Source organism: Eubalaena glacialis, chromosome 2 (genome assembly GCF_028564815.1).
Source record: "Eubalaena glacialis isolate mEubGla1 chromosome 2, mEubGla1.1.hap2.+ XY, whole genome shotgun sequence".
Lineage (NCBI taxonomy): Eukaryota > Metazoa > Chordata > Mammalia > Artiodactyla > Balaenidae > Eubalaena > Eubalaena glacialis.
Window position 1 is genome coordinate 81,230,378 of NC_083717.1, and position 19,724 is coordinate 81,250,101.

The 19,724-nt window shown below is 35.2% G+C and overlaps 2 protein-coding genes across 3 annotated transcripts in view; one reads left to right on the plus strand and one right to left on the minus strand.

Moving 5' to 3' along the window:
* UNC13C (unc-13 homolog C) overlaps positions 1 to 19,724 on the minus strand; it is a 622,127-nt gene that overhangs the window by 478,818 nt on the left and 123,585 nt on the right. For both annotated transcript variants that reach the window (XM_061182103.1, XM_061182102.1), the window contains exons 2-3: positions 8,021 to 8,043; positions 7,370 to 7,434 (exon numbers count right to left, since the gene is read on the minus strand). In XM_061182103.1, coding sequence (XP_061038086.1) covers positions 7,370 to 7,434; positions 8,021 to 8,043 — 88 coding nt within the window. The remainder of the gene's footprint in view (positions 1 to 7,369; positions 7,435 to 8,020; positions 8,044 to 19,724) is intronic.
* The window catches only part of LOC133085756 (serine--tRNA ligase, cytoplasmic-like), a 33,970-nt gene continuing 25,613 nt past the window's right edge, over positions 11,368 to 19,724 (plus strand). The window contains 1 exon segment of the mRNA XM_061182944.1: positions 11,368 to 11,415. Within this exon segment, the coding sequence (XP_061038927.1) occupies positions 11,368 to 11,415 (48 nt within the window).

The following is a 19,724-nucleotide window of genomic DNA, read 5'->3' on the forward strand; positions in this document are numbered from 1 at the left end:
AATGATCAAGCTCATTTTTTTTTCCCTAAGATAGTTCATGTATGTTCCATGTACTCAATAGCCATATCAATTAAGTTTTGGAAAGAATCCTCTGGTTTAGGAAGCAAGGTAGTCATAACTGCCATCTTACCTAGAGGCATTATTTTCAATGTTTTTTGACTAATAGCTGGTAATTTTCTAACACTTCCTGTTGGGTGTGTTTTTGCCTGGCAGTCACCTAAAGATAAAAGGAAAAGCAGGCCGTTTCTGAGGAGCCAACGAGTGCTGTAGGCAACAATTCTGGAAGGCTCCAGGGCGAGGAACTGGCTAAAGGAAAGCTGTCAGCATTGGTGATGGCTGGTGGTGGCTGTGGTTTCCTCCCCTGGAATGAAGACATTATCTGTATCCATGGCTGATATGGATGAAGAGTCATACACATCTTCTCGATCAAAAATGTAAACCTATCTTCCTTAAAAACAAGAGAGTGGCCTTTATGTGATGAGTAAAATCCTGCAACCCAGAATAATCCTGAAGTTGCATATTCTTATGAACAATTTAATAACAGAAGTACAAATGTACTCTGGGTGAGGAATTCTCCATGGACTGCTTTCTCGGCACAGAAAATGGTCTCATTTAGAGTAGACGTCAGGTCTCTTGTGGATGGCAGAATCTTTTCACTAATATCATTACCAGAAGATTGGAGAGCCTTATACAGTATCCCTGGATTGACAGTGGGTCATACTCAAGTGTCCTTCTGCATTTATAGTCAGAAAAAAATGTTAAGCTACAAACTCAGGCAAGGTGTCAATCTCTAACTTTGTGAACTATAAGCTAGTAGTAATGAGGTCACAGCTCCATTTTCTTAATCCTTTGAATGAGTTCTGTGAATTCTTTGCCAATATCTACGTAGGAAAAAAATATGCCTGAAAGAAATGATTTATAATCCATTCCAAGAAAACTACGGCATCTATAAGCCCGGTTTAGACTGTAACACTAGACACTAACAGGGTCTAATAATGTGGTCCTGGTGTTTCGTAGGTTCATACACTGAAGGAGTCAGTCTAGTGGCTGGTCTTTGTGGCTAACGTAAAAATGTACTCTCTAATGACCAAGATTTTCTCAGTAGAGTTATTGAGTGCTTTCTGAGTAAGTTACAAGAGTCTAATGAAGTGTTTCAGCTCACCATGAACTAGGAAACTGATGGCTGGTGGTAGGCCAAAATTAGATAGGCAGGGTTTTTTTCTTTTGTTTTTGTTTTGGCCATGGGAAGCTAATGGCTTAGCAATCAGTATTTGATACATGGGTTTTAGAAAGTTGATGGCCTTATTGATGTCAGTTTTCCTAGTTAAGAGGCTCTCTGTGGTAGGGTTGGGACTGCCTCAGCCTCACATGAGATTCTTTTCTAGCTGATATAACTACCCACTGTCATGATTATGTCTGACATTAGCTATGAGATGCCAGGTTTCATTCTTTCTGTAATAGATTAAGCAAGACAACTCCCTTTATTACTTTTATAAAGGACAAGGTGAAAAAGTTCGTACAATTATTAATCAACAAAGTTCTCCTTTCTCAAGTAGTAAGAATGGAGTTCATTACAGGAAATCTTTAATACAGTGTGAATTTATATCTAGAGTTTTCTAAAGTGGTAAGGTTTTCTGATAGGAGAATGAAAGGATAAAATTTATCTTAGCATAATTAGAGTAATATTTTTTATAAATTTTCGCAGTAGAATCTTCAAAAGTTTCTCCAAAATGGAGAAAAGGAGATTCACAATCCAAAACAAAGTGGCCTCCTGGTCAGCTAGGGTTACATCTACTGTGAGAAAAATCCCCTGATGATTTTTTTTCCTGTAAGGGCTTAGTAACATTGAGTTTCAGGGGTGGGTTAAGCTGCTTTTAAAACTCAGAGTACTTCTCATGTGTGTCTGATCCTCAAACCACAATTATTTCAGGAATAATTTTTCTTAAAATGTGGTAGACCTGAATCTCTTAAAAAGTAATTCTAACCAATTGATCGAAGAGACTGCCATTCTAAAACAAAATTAACTTATGAATGAGGTCCTAAATGGGCAAAACACTGTCATAAACTTTATAGAAGGAAACCTAAGTAATAAAAGACCAACTCTATGCCTTTAAAGAGCTTAAAATCAAGTCATCAAGGATATGAATCTTGTTAAGGTTATGCAATTTAAGAAATTAATATGTGCCATAGGAATGACACGAACAAGAACACAGATAAGGTAGATAATATTTCTCTTTTGTACAAAGAGAGAAATAGAAATCAAGAAGTACATTCAAAGCCATGTACAAAAAGCCATACTTTACATTGCAGAAATGAGGAGTCATTAGACACATTTAAGTGGAAAAGGACTGTGCTTTAAGGAGATTAATCTTTAACAGTGTATAGATTGGACTGAAGGTGGAGGAATAAATTGATGCAGGAAGATCAGGTAGAAGATAAGCTTGCAACTGCCTAGGTAAAAGGTATTGAGGATTAAAACTAGACTGATGGCAATCTGAATAAGTTGAAAAAAGTATAGGAATGGTGATTGAATTGCTGTACAATTATGAATTGTGAAAGTAGATCCTGTTTGCATCTGATAACCCTTATAACAATTAACAGTCCTAATCCTAACTCACTTCTCTCTAAATCTATAGTGAACTCCTCTACCAAAGCCCCTGGGGAGAAAAGGAGTTCTTCCATTAAAACACTAATCAGAAAGTCAAAGAAAAAGGCTTCCATTTTTCTCCAAAGAGTGACCTGCTACTGTGAGTGAAGCAAACTTACGCCAGGGCTGTCATTTTCTTAGTACTTGGCAAACCTGGTTCAGAGAATGTAAGAATGTTTAATGCACGATGAACCATTGACCCAGGGAAAGGTTTATAGCTCTGGAAAGAGCCATGATCTAGGCTTCGGAGAATTTCTGGTCCTTTCCTTTAGAAGTAAGGAAATTACCTGAGGGGACAGGGAAAATTTTAATTTACGGGCTAGATAGGAAAAAACAAAAAGTTTTCAGCTACCAGAGAAAAGACTGCTGCTATGAGAAAAGATGGGTTAAGAGCCCCTTAAGAGTAAGAACAATCTTAGCTTCCATGTTAAGTGACTGATTTCATGCCCTGACAAAACATGGAGATCAAGACTAGCAGCGGTCCCATTTGTTTATTTTTGTTTTTATTTCCATTTCTCTAGGAGGTGGGTCAAAAAGGATCTTGCTGTGATTTATGTCATAGAGTGTTCTGCCTATCTGTCATACAGAGTGAAGTAAGTCAGAAAGAGAAAAACAAATACCGTATGCTAACACACATATATGGAATCTAAGGAAAAAAAAAAAAAGTCATGAAGAACCTAGGGGTAAGATGGGAATAAAGACACAGACCTACTAGAGAATGGACTTGAGGATATGGGGAGGGGGAAGGGTAAGCTGTGACAAAGTGAGAGAGTGGCATGGACATATATACACTACTAAACGTAAAATAGCTAGCTAGTGGGAAGCAGCCGCATAGCACAGGGAGATCAGCTCGGCAGTTTGTGACCACCTAGAGGGGTGGGATAGGGAGGGTGGGAGGGAGGGAGATGCAAGAGGGAAGAGATATGGGAACATATGTATATGTATAACTGATTCACTTTGTTATAAAGCAGAAACTAACACACCATTGTAAAGCAATTATACTCCAATAAAGATGTTTAAAAAATAAAAATAAAAATGGGCAAAAAAAAAAAAAAAAAAGACTAGCAGCGGGGAAGGTGGAGTGAAGACAGAATATGACATCCTAAAGTTTATAGAGACTATAAAAGCAATGTCAGAACTATGACAAATATCAAGAGTATATTAAACCTGCTATACCCATATATTGTACCACCTAACTCATGTCAGGTGTAACAACTACAACAAAAACCATGGTTTTAATCAAGGTAAACTTAAAAACAAAGGAATTGTTCAGAACTTTGGCTAATGATTGACTTATTCACATTCACAAAGTTATTTGTTCATGTCAATCATTGAACAACCTTGGACATCTCAGCACTTATTTCATGTATTTTTTTTTTCTTTTGTTATTTTACTTATTTGAAAGGGAGGTCAAAACAGAAGCTTTTCTTTTGCTATTTGTCAATCTCTGTGTCATCAAACTGACATTTAAAGACATCAGAATGTCAGAGGCTGGGTAGCCACGGGCATGTATCACTCAGATATTCCTCAGAGAAAATCTAGGAACAGTTGGATGTCAGCCCTCAGTAACCACACCTCCAGAATCAACTGCAGCACTCACCTGAAGCCAAACTCACCCCAAGCTGCTGCCAGTGTTCCGTGAGTGAACGTGGTGAGGGTAAGGAGCTGCCCCTGTATGCTCAAGGTGGGACTCCTCTAACAGAGAGCCTCATCTCTAGTGCTCCCCATTGGTCCGACTGACACTTTATTGCAGTCTCATGGCAGTTTCATTGCAGTCAGTTTAAGGCTTTTCATACTTAGTCCTCCTTCTTTCTCCTCCCCCTTTTCCCAGGTATCAGACCCATATCATGGTCCAAGGCACTTCTTGCCTACTCCTGTTGTCTGTCTCTCCACTTTATCTGAGCTGTTTCTCCCCCAAAAGCTCTTGTACGTCTGTCATCTTGGTATGACTCTCAGCTTACGTATATGACAAAAGTTACCAAACTCTTATAAAAGCACTGAGATGTTAAACGTTAAATGTAATGATTTCACTGAAACAAGCATCTTTCCAGCCTTCTCTTTTTCTGTGCATCTTTTCTCTCTTCCTCTCAGTTCTTTTCCAAGAAGCTGTCTGAATTTTTATTGTAACAGATAGGAAAAATAAAGTTTGGCATGTATTTTCCAGCAACACTTACAGGAGATGTACAGAGAATGAGTAGAAATCAGCAGCATTGTTAATTCCATTGTCTGGTTTCAGTGTGTATAGATTGTGCTTTTATTGATACTTGAGAAGGGAGAGGGAAGGATGGATGTGGTTTGGCTCTGAACTCATTAGGGATGCTGAAGGTAGAGAGGTGAAGGATATAGTAGCCTTGCCCTGAAGCAGCAATGACTCCCCCCTATTTTCAAAGTCTGCTCCAGTGTCAGTTTCCCAGGACAACAGAAATTTTAATATTGAGGATTACAGCAATATTTTACTCTACTAAAATATATATATTTAAATATTGATAGGGAAAGTAAAATAAACAAATATTTCTGGAATAGGTTGTGACTGAAAGCTTGCATTTAAATGTACTCTTCAGGTTCTTCAAGAGGAATTTGCCTTCAGATAACAGCAAATTCTCTTGAAGACTAAAAATTATCACCTCTTTCCCATACCATCCTAATTCCAAAATCCCTTACTAAGTCCTTGAAATAGGAAATTTCTGGAAAAATAATGTGGAAAGGATCTAAAGAATTGAAATGAAAAGATGACCTATTGTAGCTAGACATTTACACAGCATACACTTAACAAAAACATGGATGTAGATTAACTCTATTGTTCTGACAATGATAAAAGTCCATATTCAGACATGAGTTAAGAAAGCAAGTTGTTTTCAAGTGATGGATGCCACAGGAAGTTAGGAATTGAAAGAACTGTAAGCTCATAAACTCAGATAAGCCTCTAAGACTATGACATACAAATTTTTTTTAAAACTTAAATTGGAATTCAACTTATTTTCTAAAATAAACATTTTATTAGTTTTGTCACAGTATCATTTTTTTGTAAACTTAAAGACAGTATATGTGGGGTAGTGGGGAGAGAGTAATCCATTTATTACCTGAATTTTCTATAAATAATCCACAGTGAACTTTTGCCACAGTTCGTTTTTATAACATATTTAAATTATTGTGACATTACAAATGTGAATATAATTCTTCACATATTTAAAGGACATTGAAATGTTTGTATACATAAATAACACCTTAGTTACTTATTTGAAAAATCTCAGTAAAAATGATGTTATTATCCAGGAGCTTTAAATTTGAAACTTAAAAACTTTCATATGTTTAATTTAAAGAAAATAGCATGTGGATGTTATTTAACAAAATTCATTTGAAGAGGATGAGAACATTATAAAACATAATCGTGAGACTATTTCTTTGCCCCTCCAAAAAACCCTAAACCATATATCTAAATTTTGCTTCTATTTCTACTGTACACAAATGTGTTCAAATTTCAACACTTACAAAACAATTTAACTATCTATCCTGTGCATAAGCTTTGGTCTACACATTACACTTCGAAAATTGATTATATGTTTGTTCTAGTATCATTTACAATAATGACACAGAAGTATTCTGGAAAATTCATTAATAGAAGAATGAAGAAACATTACATAAATGTTTTGAAATATTTACATCACTTATGAATAATGAAGTGGAAAGTTTTCCAAGGTATGTTGTCAAATAGTAAAAAAGAAAAGGTAAGGAAAAAGAAACCCACAAGTTGCAGATGAAATATAGCAGAGTAATTAAGATCACAGACTCTGGAACTAGACTAACTTTTGAATACTGACTTTGCTACTTACTAGCTGTATGAAGAGAAAGGTTTGGTTTTGGTTGCTTTTCTTTCTTTATTTTTAACTACTTTATACATTAGTTTCCTCATGTGTAAAATGAAGGTCAAAATAGTACTTACCTCACAGGGCTATTGTAAGGAACAAATGAGTCATTATATATGACACAATTGTAATGATATCTGCTATTATGTCAGCACTAAATTAGTGCTTCTTTATTTACATATGGAATGGCCTAATTTATGTTCAACGCACAGAGACAAACAAAACTACTATTCTATATGAACTTATAGAACATATATGTTTGCAAGCACACAGAAAAAGGCCTAACAACACACATGCCAAACTGATACCAATGTATCATTAGGGGCATTAAAGGAGATCCTTTGCTGTTTGAGTATCTTACATAGAAAATATAATTAATACATTATTTTGTGATTACATTTTAAATACTTTATACACTCATTAAATGGAACTATAAAAAATAATGGTGAAGATTACATTCATTCACTTATTGACAAAAAAAAAGTTCATGCACATATCGTAAAGTGCAAGCAAGCAGATCAAAACACTATTAATTTTATTAACATGAACTCAGTAATGTAAAATTATATGGTTATGTTTTGTGTATGGAATGATTATGTTAATGTTTATTCTGGCTAGGTGATTTCAACTTTGTTCTTTATATATAGATACATATATAATTAAACATAAATATACACAAATCTATATATTACTTTTTTAAAAACACTATAAAAGCTATTTTACTGTGAAAAGAAAGCAACAGCAAGGCAAGCTAATTATACCATCATGCAACATTCTGCACTCAAAGTACATATGTTGAGACCACCACTGAGAACGATTGATGAATGGAATGAATTAGAAAGGTTATGAATGTACTTACCCACCAAACGCCTGTAGTGCAGAGAATTTGGAAGCATCCAAATCATTGCCACTTACTATTCGAGGCTTAAACGAAAATGGAGAAAAACAAAACAAAACAAAAGAAAGAGGCTTTTAGCATCCTATAGCTGTGTATACATGAATTTGGAACACGCATCAACTGCACTAGACATGTAACACCTAGTATGACAGATGCTAAGCAGGGTCAGCTTCAAGTCAAAGCTACTGTGTTTTTGTGAGTGGAGGTTTTGAAATGAGCTGTCAGCATTCAGACAAAAGCACTGGCAGAGTCGAGGAAAATATCATATTCCAAATACTATTTGCCCTTAAAACTTGGTATGTGCAGTGAAGATCATGAATCAGTCAGAGAGATCATGATTCGCCAGACTTAAAAACAGATGCTGAGTTTGACCGTAGCAGACCCCTAGGTTGGCAAGTGTAAGCTAAAGTAAGCGAAGCTGGCAAGGTGTAACCTCTTCATAAATGCAACAGATTGGGGCACACTTAAAGGACAACCAAAGAATGGAAAGCTGGGATAACATGCACAGTTGACAACTAAAACAGAAGAACCAAAACAGGTCTAATATGTCACAAGCAAACATGTACAAAAGACAAGATCCCTCAGGAGGGAAGAAAAAGTATGATTTAAAACCTTTTCATCCACAGAACTGCTATCTGAAAGAGAATCAGGAAAAGAAGGAATAAATGTTAGATGGAGTACTTTTCAAGAAATCATTTAAATATATACATGAACAAAGTGTTAGTGTTATATAGTTTAAAATCATAAATGAACCCCAAGGGAAGAAGGATAGTTGGTCCTCACAATTTAAAGAGCTGGAAAATGTGCCAGAATGCTTGAAAAGTATAAAAGGGTGATTACAGGACTTAACGAAAGACAGTGTGTCATAAAAAGAAAAGAACAGTTGAAGTATCAGAATGCCTAGGCTCCAGTTGGGGCTCTGCCACTTACTAAGCACACTGGGCAAACTACCAAATTCTCTGGAGTCTGGAGTCTAGACCTAACTCTGAAATCAAGTCACTAATACTTTGCTTTTTGCCTCCAAACGTTGTGGAGAGGATCAATTAAGATCAATACATATGAAAGTAAACCCCAGGTGACTATATAAACTAAAGATGTTTTATTGAGGGATTATTTATGACTTCTCATAGAACTTCAGAACGAAAAGATTAATTAAGTATATTTCATCTTGCAAATAAGAAAACTTGCCTCAAGGGGTTAAATGACTTAGGATCCCAAAACTAGTAAATGACAGAGTGGGACACAAACCCAGGGCTTCTGATTCCCTACCTGCTGCCCTTTGGATGCAATGTTTCAGGTGAATTGAACAAAGCAGTGAGGGGTGGTTGATCCACAGTTCTCCAGTTCAACTTAAGACAAATCACAAGGTCAACATTTATCACTTTCAACTGCTCATGGGCCCAAGGAGATGAACAATGGACTAGTGCTTTTTTTTTTTCTTTTTTTCTTTTTGAAACTCAAGTCTAAATCTGTAAGGGTCATCATAGCATGGTCCATTTCTACCTTACATAGTGTTATTGCTTTTTAGCATAAAGCTGGAGGGATTTCTCTATGAATATAAGTTTGCAGAAAGCTAGAGCTGGCATGACTTTGCAGTTCATGTAGTCCAATCCCCTTATTTTTATAGATGAGCCCCAGAGACAGAAAGATTTCCCTGAGGTCATGTAACTCAATGATGACCTTTATTGATAAAAATCTGAAATATATTTGTTTTCTTGACTCATTAAGTATGAACCGGTTAGCATAACTAAATATTTTTGTGCAATATTTAAGATTTTACAATATCCCAGGGTTCTATCTTTGAATATAAAACAGGGTAAGGCACAATATAGAGTAATAAACAAATCTTATTTATGGCCATAAATATTTTTAAATACTTCACAAAATACAGAAAATAAAATTCAGCAGAGTATCAGAAGAATAATATATCATAGCCATGAAGATTTTTTCATAAGCATGATTTAAAATCACTGACGAATTTAACATGACATATTAACTGGTCATAAAATACATATCTACATTTCAACAGGAACACACAAGTTATTAGATAAAATTTCAAAATCTTCCAAATAATTTTTAACCTATTTAAAATAGGATTGGAATAAGTCTTAAGTTTAATATGCTAAAAACATCTTTCAGAATCAACTTAAGTGTAAAATATTAGGGCATCCCTGTTATTAAAAGCAAAACAAAAATGTTCACTACCATATTTTAACTTAATTCCAGAAATTCTGACCAATATATTAAAACAGAAATAAACAACACAAATGTTGAAAGGTAAAATACAGAGTTATTATTTTTCAGGAATTACAGTATTATACCCTGAAAACAAGCCAAACCAAACCACCTGGAAAACTATTAGAATAATAAAATAGGTGGCAAAGTGAATATATAACCAACACATCAAATAACAACATTAAGTTATTTCCTACTAACTATCAATAACTAGTTTGGAATACAATGACATTAGATCTCATTTCAAATATCCAGTACTGTTACACAGTCTTCCATTCTAACTGGCTTCTATAGCAACCACTTGACTATATAAAGGTAATCTTACCAAAGTTGTTATTTTTCAGCTGCTAAATGTGGTAATACATTAACTTTTCATTCATTGATTCATTCAATGTTCATTCATTCTTTCACTGAATACATATTTTTATTAATTATCAATGAACCTTTGTTGTTCACTTTGACTCCTTTCTTGTCCCCATTTGAAACCTTTCTGAAATACAAATATAATCATGTCACTTCCCTTTTTAAAACCCACCAATGTCACCCAATGCCCAATAGAGAAAATTAGATCTATATATACTGGAAATTCATGGCTCACCAGTCCTCATTCACATCCTACACTTTGGCCATAACTAAATTCTTGCCATTTAGTTTCCATGACATGTCTTTTAAATGTGTGCCTTTGCATTTTCAGTTTCCTCCCCCCAAAACAAGTTATCGCTTTCTTCATCCAGCTAACTGCCTGTCAGCCTCCAAAACTCAGTTGAAGCATAACTCCCTCTCCTGGAATCTTGTCACTTTTCAGGGATTCATTGTCTTTATACATGAGCACTGCACACTGTGTATTCCTCTTGGCTAACCCTCAAAATTTTCCAGTTTCCTTATCTGAAATCCTTCTAAAAAAGTGCCTCAATGATAGTTTATTTAACCTTTTTGTCAACTTCCATTATATTACTGAAACACCAGGAGATGACTAATAAATGTTTGCTAAGCAGTGAATGTACAACCTTACATAAGCTATACGACTTTATTGAAGTATTTAAAAATCCATATAAAGAAAACTATTATTTCATCTTTCTGTATAGGGAGGATAAATTACTTTCTAACAGATTTATAGATTTAACAGTTAAAATCCTAATGGCAAGTTGTTGTAACTTGAAATTATTCTAATTTTAAGTATAACTAGGTCAACAAACAAGTAAAAACATGTAAGATTGTTTTAAAGGAGATTAATGAGGACAGATTACACAAATATTAAAAGTCTATAATAGCTAAAATATTATGGTTGTGGCAAAATAATAGAAGATCAGTGAAACATAAAATATACCAAAGTAATATACCCTTATACTTAAGAACTTAGTGAATAAGAAAGGACATATTATTATCAAAGAAAATGAGAAACATTAGTTAATAAATGATGCTTATGGGGGCAGAGACAAGATGGCAGAGTAGAAGGACTTGGCCTCACCCCCTCTCACCAAAACACCAAAATCACAACTGACTGCTGAACAACCATTGACAAAAGAACACTGGAAACTACCAATAAAGATATCCTACATCCAAAGACAAAGAAGAAGCCAAATGAGACACTAGAAGAAGCACAATCACGATAAAATCAAATCATATACCTGCCAGGTGGGTGACCCACAAACTGGAAAACAATTATATGACAGAAGTTATCCCAGAGGAGTGAAAGTTCTGATCCCCACATCAGGCACCCCCCCATGGGAGTCTTGCATCAGGAGGAGTCCCCAGAGCATCTGGCTTTGAAGGTCAGTGGGGTTCTGATCACAGGAATTCCACAGGAATGGGATAAACAGAAACTCCACTCTTGGATGTTGCACACAAGGTCTTGTGCACACCCAGACGCAGGGGTAAAAGCAATGACCTCATAAGAGCCTGGGCCAGACCTACTTGCTGGTATTGGAGGGTCTCCTGCAGAGGCAGGGGGAGGCTATGGCTCACTGCAGGGGAAAAGATAATGGAGGCTGTAGTTCTAGAGAACACTCATTGGCAAGAGTCCTCCTGTACGTCACCATTTTCCCACAAGACCTGGCCCCACCCAATGGCCTGTACGCTCCAGTGCTGAAACACCTCAGGCCAAACAACCAACAGGGTGGGAACACAGCCCCACCCATCTGCAGACAGGCTACCTAAAGTCTTCCTGAGCCCACAGCTTCCCAATGACCACACACCTTCATATGGCCCTGCCCACCAGAGGGACAAGACCAAGCTCTAGTAACCAGTGGGCAAGAACCAGTCCCTCCCACCAGGAAGCTGGCATAAGCCCCTTAGACCAGCATTATCCATCAGGGGACAGACAGCAGAAGCAAGAAGAACTAAAACCCTGCCTCCTGAGGAACAGAAACGGCAAACACAGAAAGTTAGACAAAATGAGACAGCAGAGGAATGTGCCCCAGATGAATGAACAAGATAAAACCCCAGAAGAACTACTAAGTGAACTGGAGATAGGTAATCTACCTGAAAAAGAATTCAGAGTAAAGATGATCTAAAATCTTGGAAAAAGAATGGAGGCACAGACAGAGAAGATACAAGAAATGTTTAAAAAAGAGCAAGAAGATCTACAGAACAAACAGAGATGAACAGTACAATAATTGGAATAAAAATACACCAGAAGGAATCAATATCAGAATACATGAATCACAAGAATGGATAAGTGAACTGGAAGACAGAATGGTGGAGATCACTGCTGCAGAACAGAATAAAGAAAAAAGAATGAAAAGAAATGAGGACAGTCTAAGAGACCTCTGGGACAACATTAAACGCACCAACAATCTCAGTATGGAGGTCCTAGAAGGAGAAGACAGAGAGAAAGGATCTGAGAAAATATATGAAGAGTTAATAGCTGAAAACTCCCCTATCATGGGAAACGAAGCAGTCATCCAAGTCCAGGAAGTGCAGAGAGTCCCAGGCAGGAAAACCCCAAGGAGGAACATGCCGAGAGACATAGTAATCAAGTTGACAAAAATTAAAGACAAAGAAAATATTAAAAGCAACAAGGGAAAAGCAAAAATAACATACAGGGAATTCCCATAAGGTTATCAGCTGATTTTTCAGCAGAAACTCTACAGGCCAGAAGGGAGTGGCACAATATATTCAAAGTGGTGAAAGGGAAGAACCTACAACCAAGAATACTCTACCAAGTAATGCTCTCATTCAGATGTGATGGAGAAATCAAAAGCTTTATAGACAAGAAAAAGCTAAGAGAATTCAGCACCACCAGAACAGCTTTGCAACAAATGCTAAAGGAACTTCTCTAGGTGCAAAAGAAAAAGCCACAACTAGAAACAAGAAAATAATGAATAGAAAAGCTCACCAGTAAAGGCAAACATAGAGTAAAGGTAGGAAGTCATCCACACACAAATATGAAGTCAAAACCAGCAACTGTGAGAAGAGGAGAGTACAAACGCAGGACATTGAAAATGCATTTGAAATTAAGGGACCAGCAACTTAAAACAATCTTATTTTTATACAGACTGCTATATCAAAACCTCATGGTAACCACAAAGAGAAAATCTACAATAGATACACAAAAAATAAAAAGGAATCCAAACACAACACTAATGTTAGTCATCAAATCACAACAGAAGAGAACAAAAGAGGAAGGGAAGGAAAAAGACCTACAAAAACAAAATAAAACTATTAACAAAATGGCAATAAGAACATACATATCGATAATTACCTTAAACATAAATGGATTAAATGTTCCAACCAAAAGACACAGACTGGCTGAATGTATACAAAAATAAGACCCATATATGTGCTGTCTACAAGAGACCCACTTCAGATCTAGGGACACATACCAACTGAAAGTGAAGGGATGGAATAAGGTATTCTATGTAAATGGAAATCAAAAGGAAGCTGGACTAGCAATACTCATATCATACAAAACAGACTTTAAAATAAAGACTGTTACAAGAGACAAAGAAGGACACTTCATAATGATCAAGGGAACAATCCAAGAAGAAGATATAATAATTGTAAATATATATGTACCCAACATAGGAGCACCACAATATATAAGGCAAAAACTAACAGCCATAAAAGGAGAAATCTACAGTAACACATTAATAGTGGGGGACTTTAACACCCCACATTCATCAATAGACAGATCATACAGAGAGAAAGTCAAAAAGGAAACAGGCCTTAAACGACACATTAGACCAGATAGACTTAATTGATATTTATAGAGCATTCCATCCAAAAGCAGCAGAATACACATTCTCCCACTGCACATGGAACATTCTCCAGACCTGACCAAATGCTGGGTGACAAAATCAAGCCTAAGTAAATTTAATAAAATTGAAATAATATCAAGCATCTATTCTGACCACAATGCAATGAGATTAGAAATCAACTACAAGAAAAAAACTGGAAAAAAACACAAACACATGGAGGCTAAACAATATGCTACCAAACAACTAATGGATCATTGAAGAAATCAAAAAGTACCTGGAGAAAAATGAAAATGAAAGCATGACAATCCAAAACCTATGGGGCTCAGCAAAAGCAGTTCTAAGAGGGAAGTCCATAACAATTAAAGCTCACCTCAAGAAACAAGAAAAATCTCAAATAAATAACCTAAACTTACACCTAAAGCAACTAGAAAAAGAACAACAAACAAAATACAAAGCTAGTAGAAGAAAAGAAATCATAAAGATCAGAGCAGAAAAAATTGAAATAGTGAAGAACAATAGAAAAGATCAATAAAACTAAAACCTGGTTCTCTGAAAAGATAAACAAAATTGATAAACCTTTAGTCAGGCTCATCAAGAAAAAAAACGGAGAAAGAGGGCTCAAATCCAAAAAATTAGAAATGAAAAAGGAGAAGTTACAACGGACACAAAGGATAATAAGAGAATACTACAAGCAACTATATGCCAATGAAAGGAACAACCTGGAAGAAGTGGACAAATTCTTGGAAAGATACAGTCTCCCAAGACTGAACCAGGGAGACATAGAAAATATGAATATGCCAATCACAAGTATTGAAATTGAAACTGTGATGAAAAAACTCACAACAAACAAAAGTCCAGGACCAGATGGTTTCACAGGCAAATTCTATCAGACATTTAGAGAAGAGTTAATGCCTATCCTTCTCAAACTATTCCAAAAAATTGCAGAGGAAGGAATATTCCCAAACTCATTCTATGAGGCCACCATCCCCCTGATACCAAAACCAGACAAAGATACCACAAAAAAGACAATTACAGACCATTATTACTGATGAACATAGATGCAAAAATCCTCAACAAAATACTAGTAAACCAAATGCAACAATACATTAAAAGGATCACACACTACGAATAAGTGGGATTTATCCCAGGGATGCAAGGATTTTTTTAATATCCATAAATGAATCAGTATGATACACCACATTAACAAATTAAAGAATAAAAATCATATGATCATCTCAATAGATGCAGAAAAAGCTTTTGACAAAATTCAACACTCATTTATGATGAAAACTCTCCAGAAACTAGATATAGAGGGAACATACCTCAACATAATAAAGCCCATATATGACAAACCTACAGCTAACATCATACTCAATGGTGAAAAGCTGAAAGCATTTCCTCTAAGATCAGGAACAAGACAGTGATATCCACTCTTGCCACCTTTATTCAACATAGTTTTGTAAGTACTAGCCATGCCAATCAGAGAAGAAAAAGAAATAAAAGGAATCCAAATTGGAAAAGAAGTAAAACTGTCACTGTTTGCAGATGACATGATACTATGAAGATGACATGATACTATACACATATAATCCTAAAGATGCCACCAGGAAACTACTAGAGCTAATCAATGAATTTGGTAAAGTTGCAGGATATAAAATTAATACACAGAAATCTGTTGCATTGCTATACACTAACAATGAAAGATCAGAAAGAGAAATTAAAGAAACAACCCCATTCACCATCGCATTAAAAAGAATAAAATACCTAGGAATAAACCTACCTAAGGAGGGAAAAGACCTGTACTCAGAAAACTATAAGATGCTGATGAAAAAAATCAAAGATGACACAAACAAATGGAAAGATATACCATGACTGTGGATTGAAAGAATCAATATTGTCAAAATGACTATACTACCCAAGGCAATCTACAGATTCAATACAATCTCTATCAAATTACCAATGGCACTTTTCACAGAACTAGAACAAAAAAATCTTAAAATTTGCATAGAGACACAAAAGACCCCGAATAGCAAAAGCAATCTTGAAAAAGAAAAATGGAGCTGGAGGAATCAGGCACCCTGACGTCATACTATACTACAAAGCTACAGTCATCAAAACAGTATGGTACTGGTACAAAAAAACAGAAATATAGTTCAATGGAACAGGATAGAAAGCCCAGAAATTAAACCATGCACTTATGGTCAATTAATCTACAACAAAGGAGGCAAGACTATACAATGGAGAAAAGACAGTCTCTTCAATAAATTGTGCTGGGAAACTGGACAGCTACATTTTAAAAAATGAAATTAGGATATTCTCTAACCACATACATGAAAATAAACTCAAAATGGATTAAAGACCTAAGTGTAAGACTGGATACTATAAAACTCTTAGAAGAAAACATAGGCAGAACACTCTTTGACATAAATTGCAGCAAGATCTTTTTTGATCTGTCTCCTAGAGTAATGAAAATCAAAACAAAAATAAACAAATGGAACCTAATTAAACTTAAAAGCTTTTGTACAGGAAAGGAAACCATAAACAAAATGAAAAGACAACCCACAGAATGGGAGAAAATATTTGCAAACAATGAGAGGGACAAGGTATTAATCTCCAAAAGTTACAAACAGCTCATGCAGCTCATTATCAAAAGAAAGAAAAGTAAAGAAAAATCCAATCAAAAAACGGGCAGAGGACCTAAACAGACATTTCTCCAAAGAAGACTGCAGATGGTCAATAGGCACATGAAAAGATGCTCAACGTTGCTAATTATTAGAGAAATGCATGTCAAAATTACAATGAGATACATAACATCTCACACCAGTCAGCGTGGCCATCATCAAAAACTCTACAAACAATAAATGCTGAAGAGCATGTGGAGAAAAGGGAACCCTCCTACACTGTTGGTGGGAATGTAAATTGGTGCAGCCACTATGGAGAACGGTATGGAGGTTCCTTAAAAAACTAAAAATAGAGCTACTACATAATCCAGCAATCCCACTCCTGGGCATGTATCCAGAGAAAAACGTGGTTCAAAAGGATACATGCACCCCAATGTTCACTGCAACGTTTTTTTACAATAGCCAAGACATGGAAACAACCTAAGTATCCATCAACAGATGAATGGATAAAGATGTGGTACATATATACAATGGACTATTACTCAGCCATTAAAAAGTGTGAAATAATACCATTTGCAGCAATATGGATGGACCTGGAGATTATCATACTAACTGAACTAAGACAGAGAAAGACAAATATCATATGATATTTCTTATATAAATAAAATAAAAAAATAATACAACTGAACTTACTTACAAAACAGAAACAGACTCACAGACTTAGAAAACAAACTTATGGTTACCGAAAGGGAAAGGTGGGGGTAGGGATAAATTGGGAGTTTGGGATTCACAAATACACACTACTATATTTAAAATAGATAACCAACAAGGACCTGGTTTATAGCAGAGGGATCTCTGTTCATTATTCTGTAATAACCTAAATGGAAAAAGAATTTGAAAAAGGATATATGTATATGTATAACTGAATCACTTTGCTGTACACCTGAAACTAACACAACATTGAAATCAAATATATTCCAATATGAAATAAAAATTATAAATAAATAAATGCTACTTATAACATTGGGAAAATATTTCTAATACTCATTTGTATCTCATACATATATCATGAAGTTCCAGATGTATTATTAAATTTAAAGTAATTCAAATTCAAGTAAGAAAAAGTAAAAATAAAAATGTATATTTATTAAGCCTATGGAATAAGAAGATATGCTCAAACTTAGAAGTAAAAGAATACACCAAAGAGGAACGTTTGATAAATTTATATTCATTTACTATTTTTGTATATAAAAACAAGAAAATAAAAATATTTTTTGCTGAAAACATGTATATTAATATGTTCAATGTATAAATAACTCTCACATGTCTGTAAAAAGTGACACTAATACCCTAATAGATACACGGTCAAGAATGTGACTAGATAATTCACAAATTAGAATGCAATGGTCAATAAGCATGAAAAATTAACCAGTTTATTAAAACTATGCCTAACCATGATTATAAAATTAGCAAAGTTTAGAATAATGATACTAATTTTAATGATATTGAAAATAATTACCAAGGTCTTTGAGGATATCACAAATCAGGCACTCTGATATAGGGTTGGTAACAGTGAAAATTATATTTGTCAGAAACCTTTTAGTGACGTCTAGCAATAAACTTTGTTCTGATGGGTAAATTCCTTTTTCGGAAGTTGATGCTAAGGAAATTAATTTTGTTATGGACTGAATTGTGTCCCCGTTAATCCATATGCCAAAGTCTTAACTTCCAGTACCTCAGAATATAGCCTTGTTTGGGAGTAGAGTTCTTGCAGATATAATTAAATGAGGTCATACTGGAGTAGGGTGATCCACAATCCAGTATGAATGATGTCCTTATAAGAAGGAGAAATTTGGAGACAGATAAACACACACAAGAAAAACATCACATAAAAATCAGAGTTATACTGCAAAGCCTAGGACCTACCTACCAAAAGTCACGAGAGAGGCCTGACAGATCCATCCCTAGAGCCTTCAGAGGGAGCACTGCCTTGTCAATACACCTGGATCTAGCCTCCAGAACTATGAGACAATTTCTCTTGTTCTCAGTCACTCAGTTCATGGTGCTTTGTTACAACAGCCCTAGCAAACTAAAATAATATTAAATACTGAAAACAATCTATGTGTGAGGATCTGCATTGTTTCTTTATTTACAAAAAAAAAAAAAAGCTGGACAAACATACACAGCCAAGTATAGAAGTGTGGGTTGAAAATTATGTTCTATGACCTAGATGCAATAATTTGCTACCATTAAAATAAATGCATTTAAAGACTATATAAAGATGTAGGAAATATTAATGGTGTATGTATATTATATATATGTATAAATTTGTATTATACATGTTACATATGTATGTAATCAATATACACATTCTCATGATGGCTTTGTTCCTTGACGAATTGCCTTTTACTCTACACGTAGCTATTTTGCTTAGTTGAATTCTGGTTAAAATTCTAATTACATGCTGGATACTCCCCATAATGCTTTTCCTAATGCTGCTTGTCTTAGAAGCCCTACCATCTCACATCAAGGTCATTTTGCAGTTCAGTGACTTGATATCTTTAATATAGACCCAGGGTGCCTCCATCTACTTATAGTGAAACCTCCTCTATAAATGGGATTATAGTGAATTTCTGTGACTATACGTTTCTTAATGTCTCAAAATAACATAGTTAATTTTTGTAAACATAATATTTATCAGATGAACATCACTATTCTAATCAACCATGCTGCATGGGATCCTAGGAAACTAAAATCTTTAGCATGTAGGAGTGCACATGATGTAAGTTTAATAAGCCCATCAGAAGTTCTTGTGTGAGCATCCCTGAGAAGGAAATCTGAACGTGATTTAGGCCACATGTGACCACCTTTGCCCTCAGTTTTCCCTCATATAAGTGAACTAAGGTTTGACTAGCATGTATCTGAAGCCTCTAACTCTAAATTTCATGCTTTTGTTTTCGTATGTATAATAAAACTTCACTATAAAAAAGTGTATTTACTCACAAGCTACCACAAAAATATTTAAAATTAGTATCTAATGCTTAAATGAGTTATTTATAATCATTTCACATTCTCCTAAGGTAAAAGTAAAAATTGTTTCCGCTCTTGATATTTTACCCCATAACACAACACCTTTGGAAGGAAATTTGGTAGAAGAGACCTCTAAGTTTGTAAAGAATCTGAGTTCTAGAGTCATACCTGGCTTAGGAGTTTCGTTAAACTTCTTTGCTCTAAGATTCTTCAGTGATAATATATAGCTTC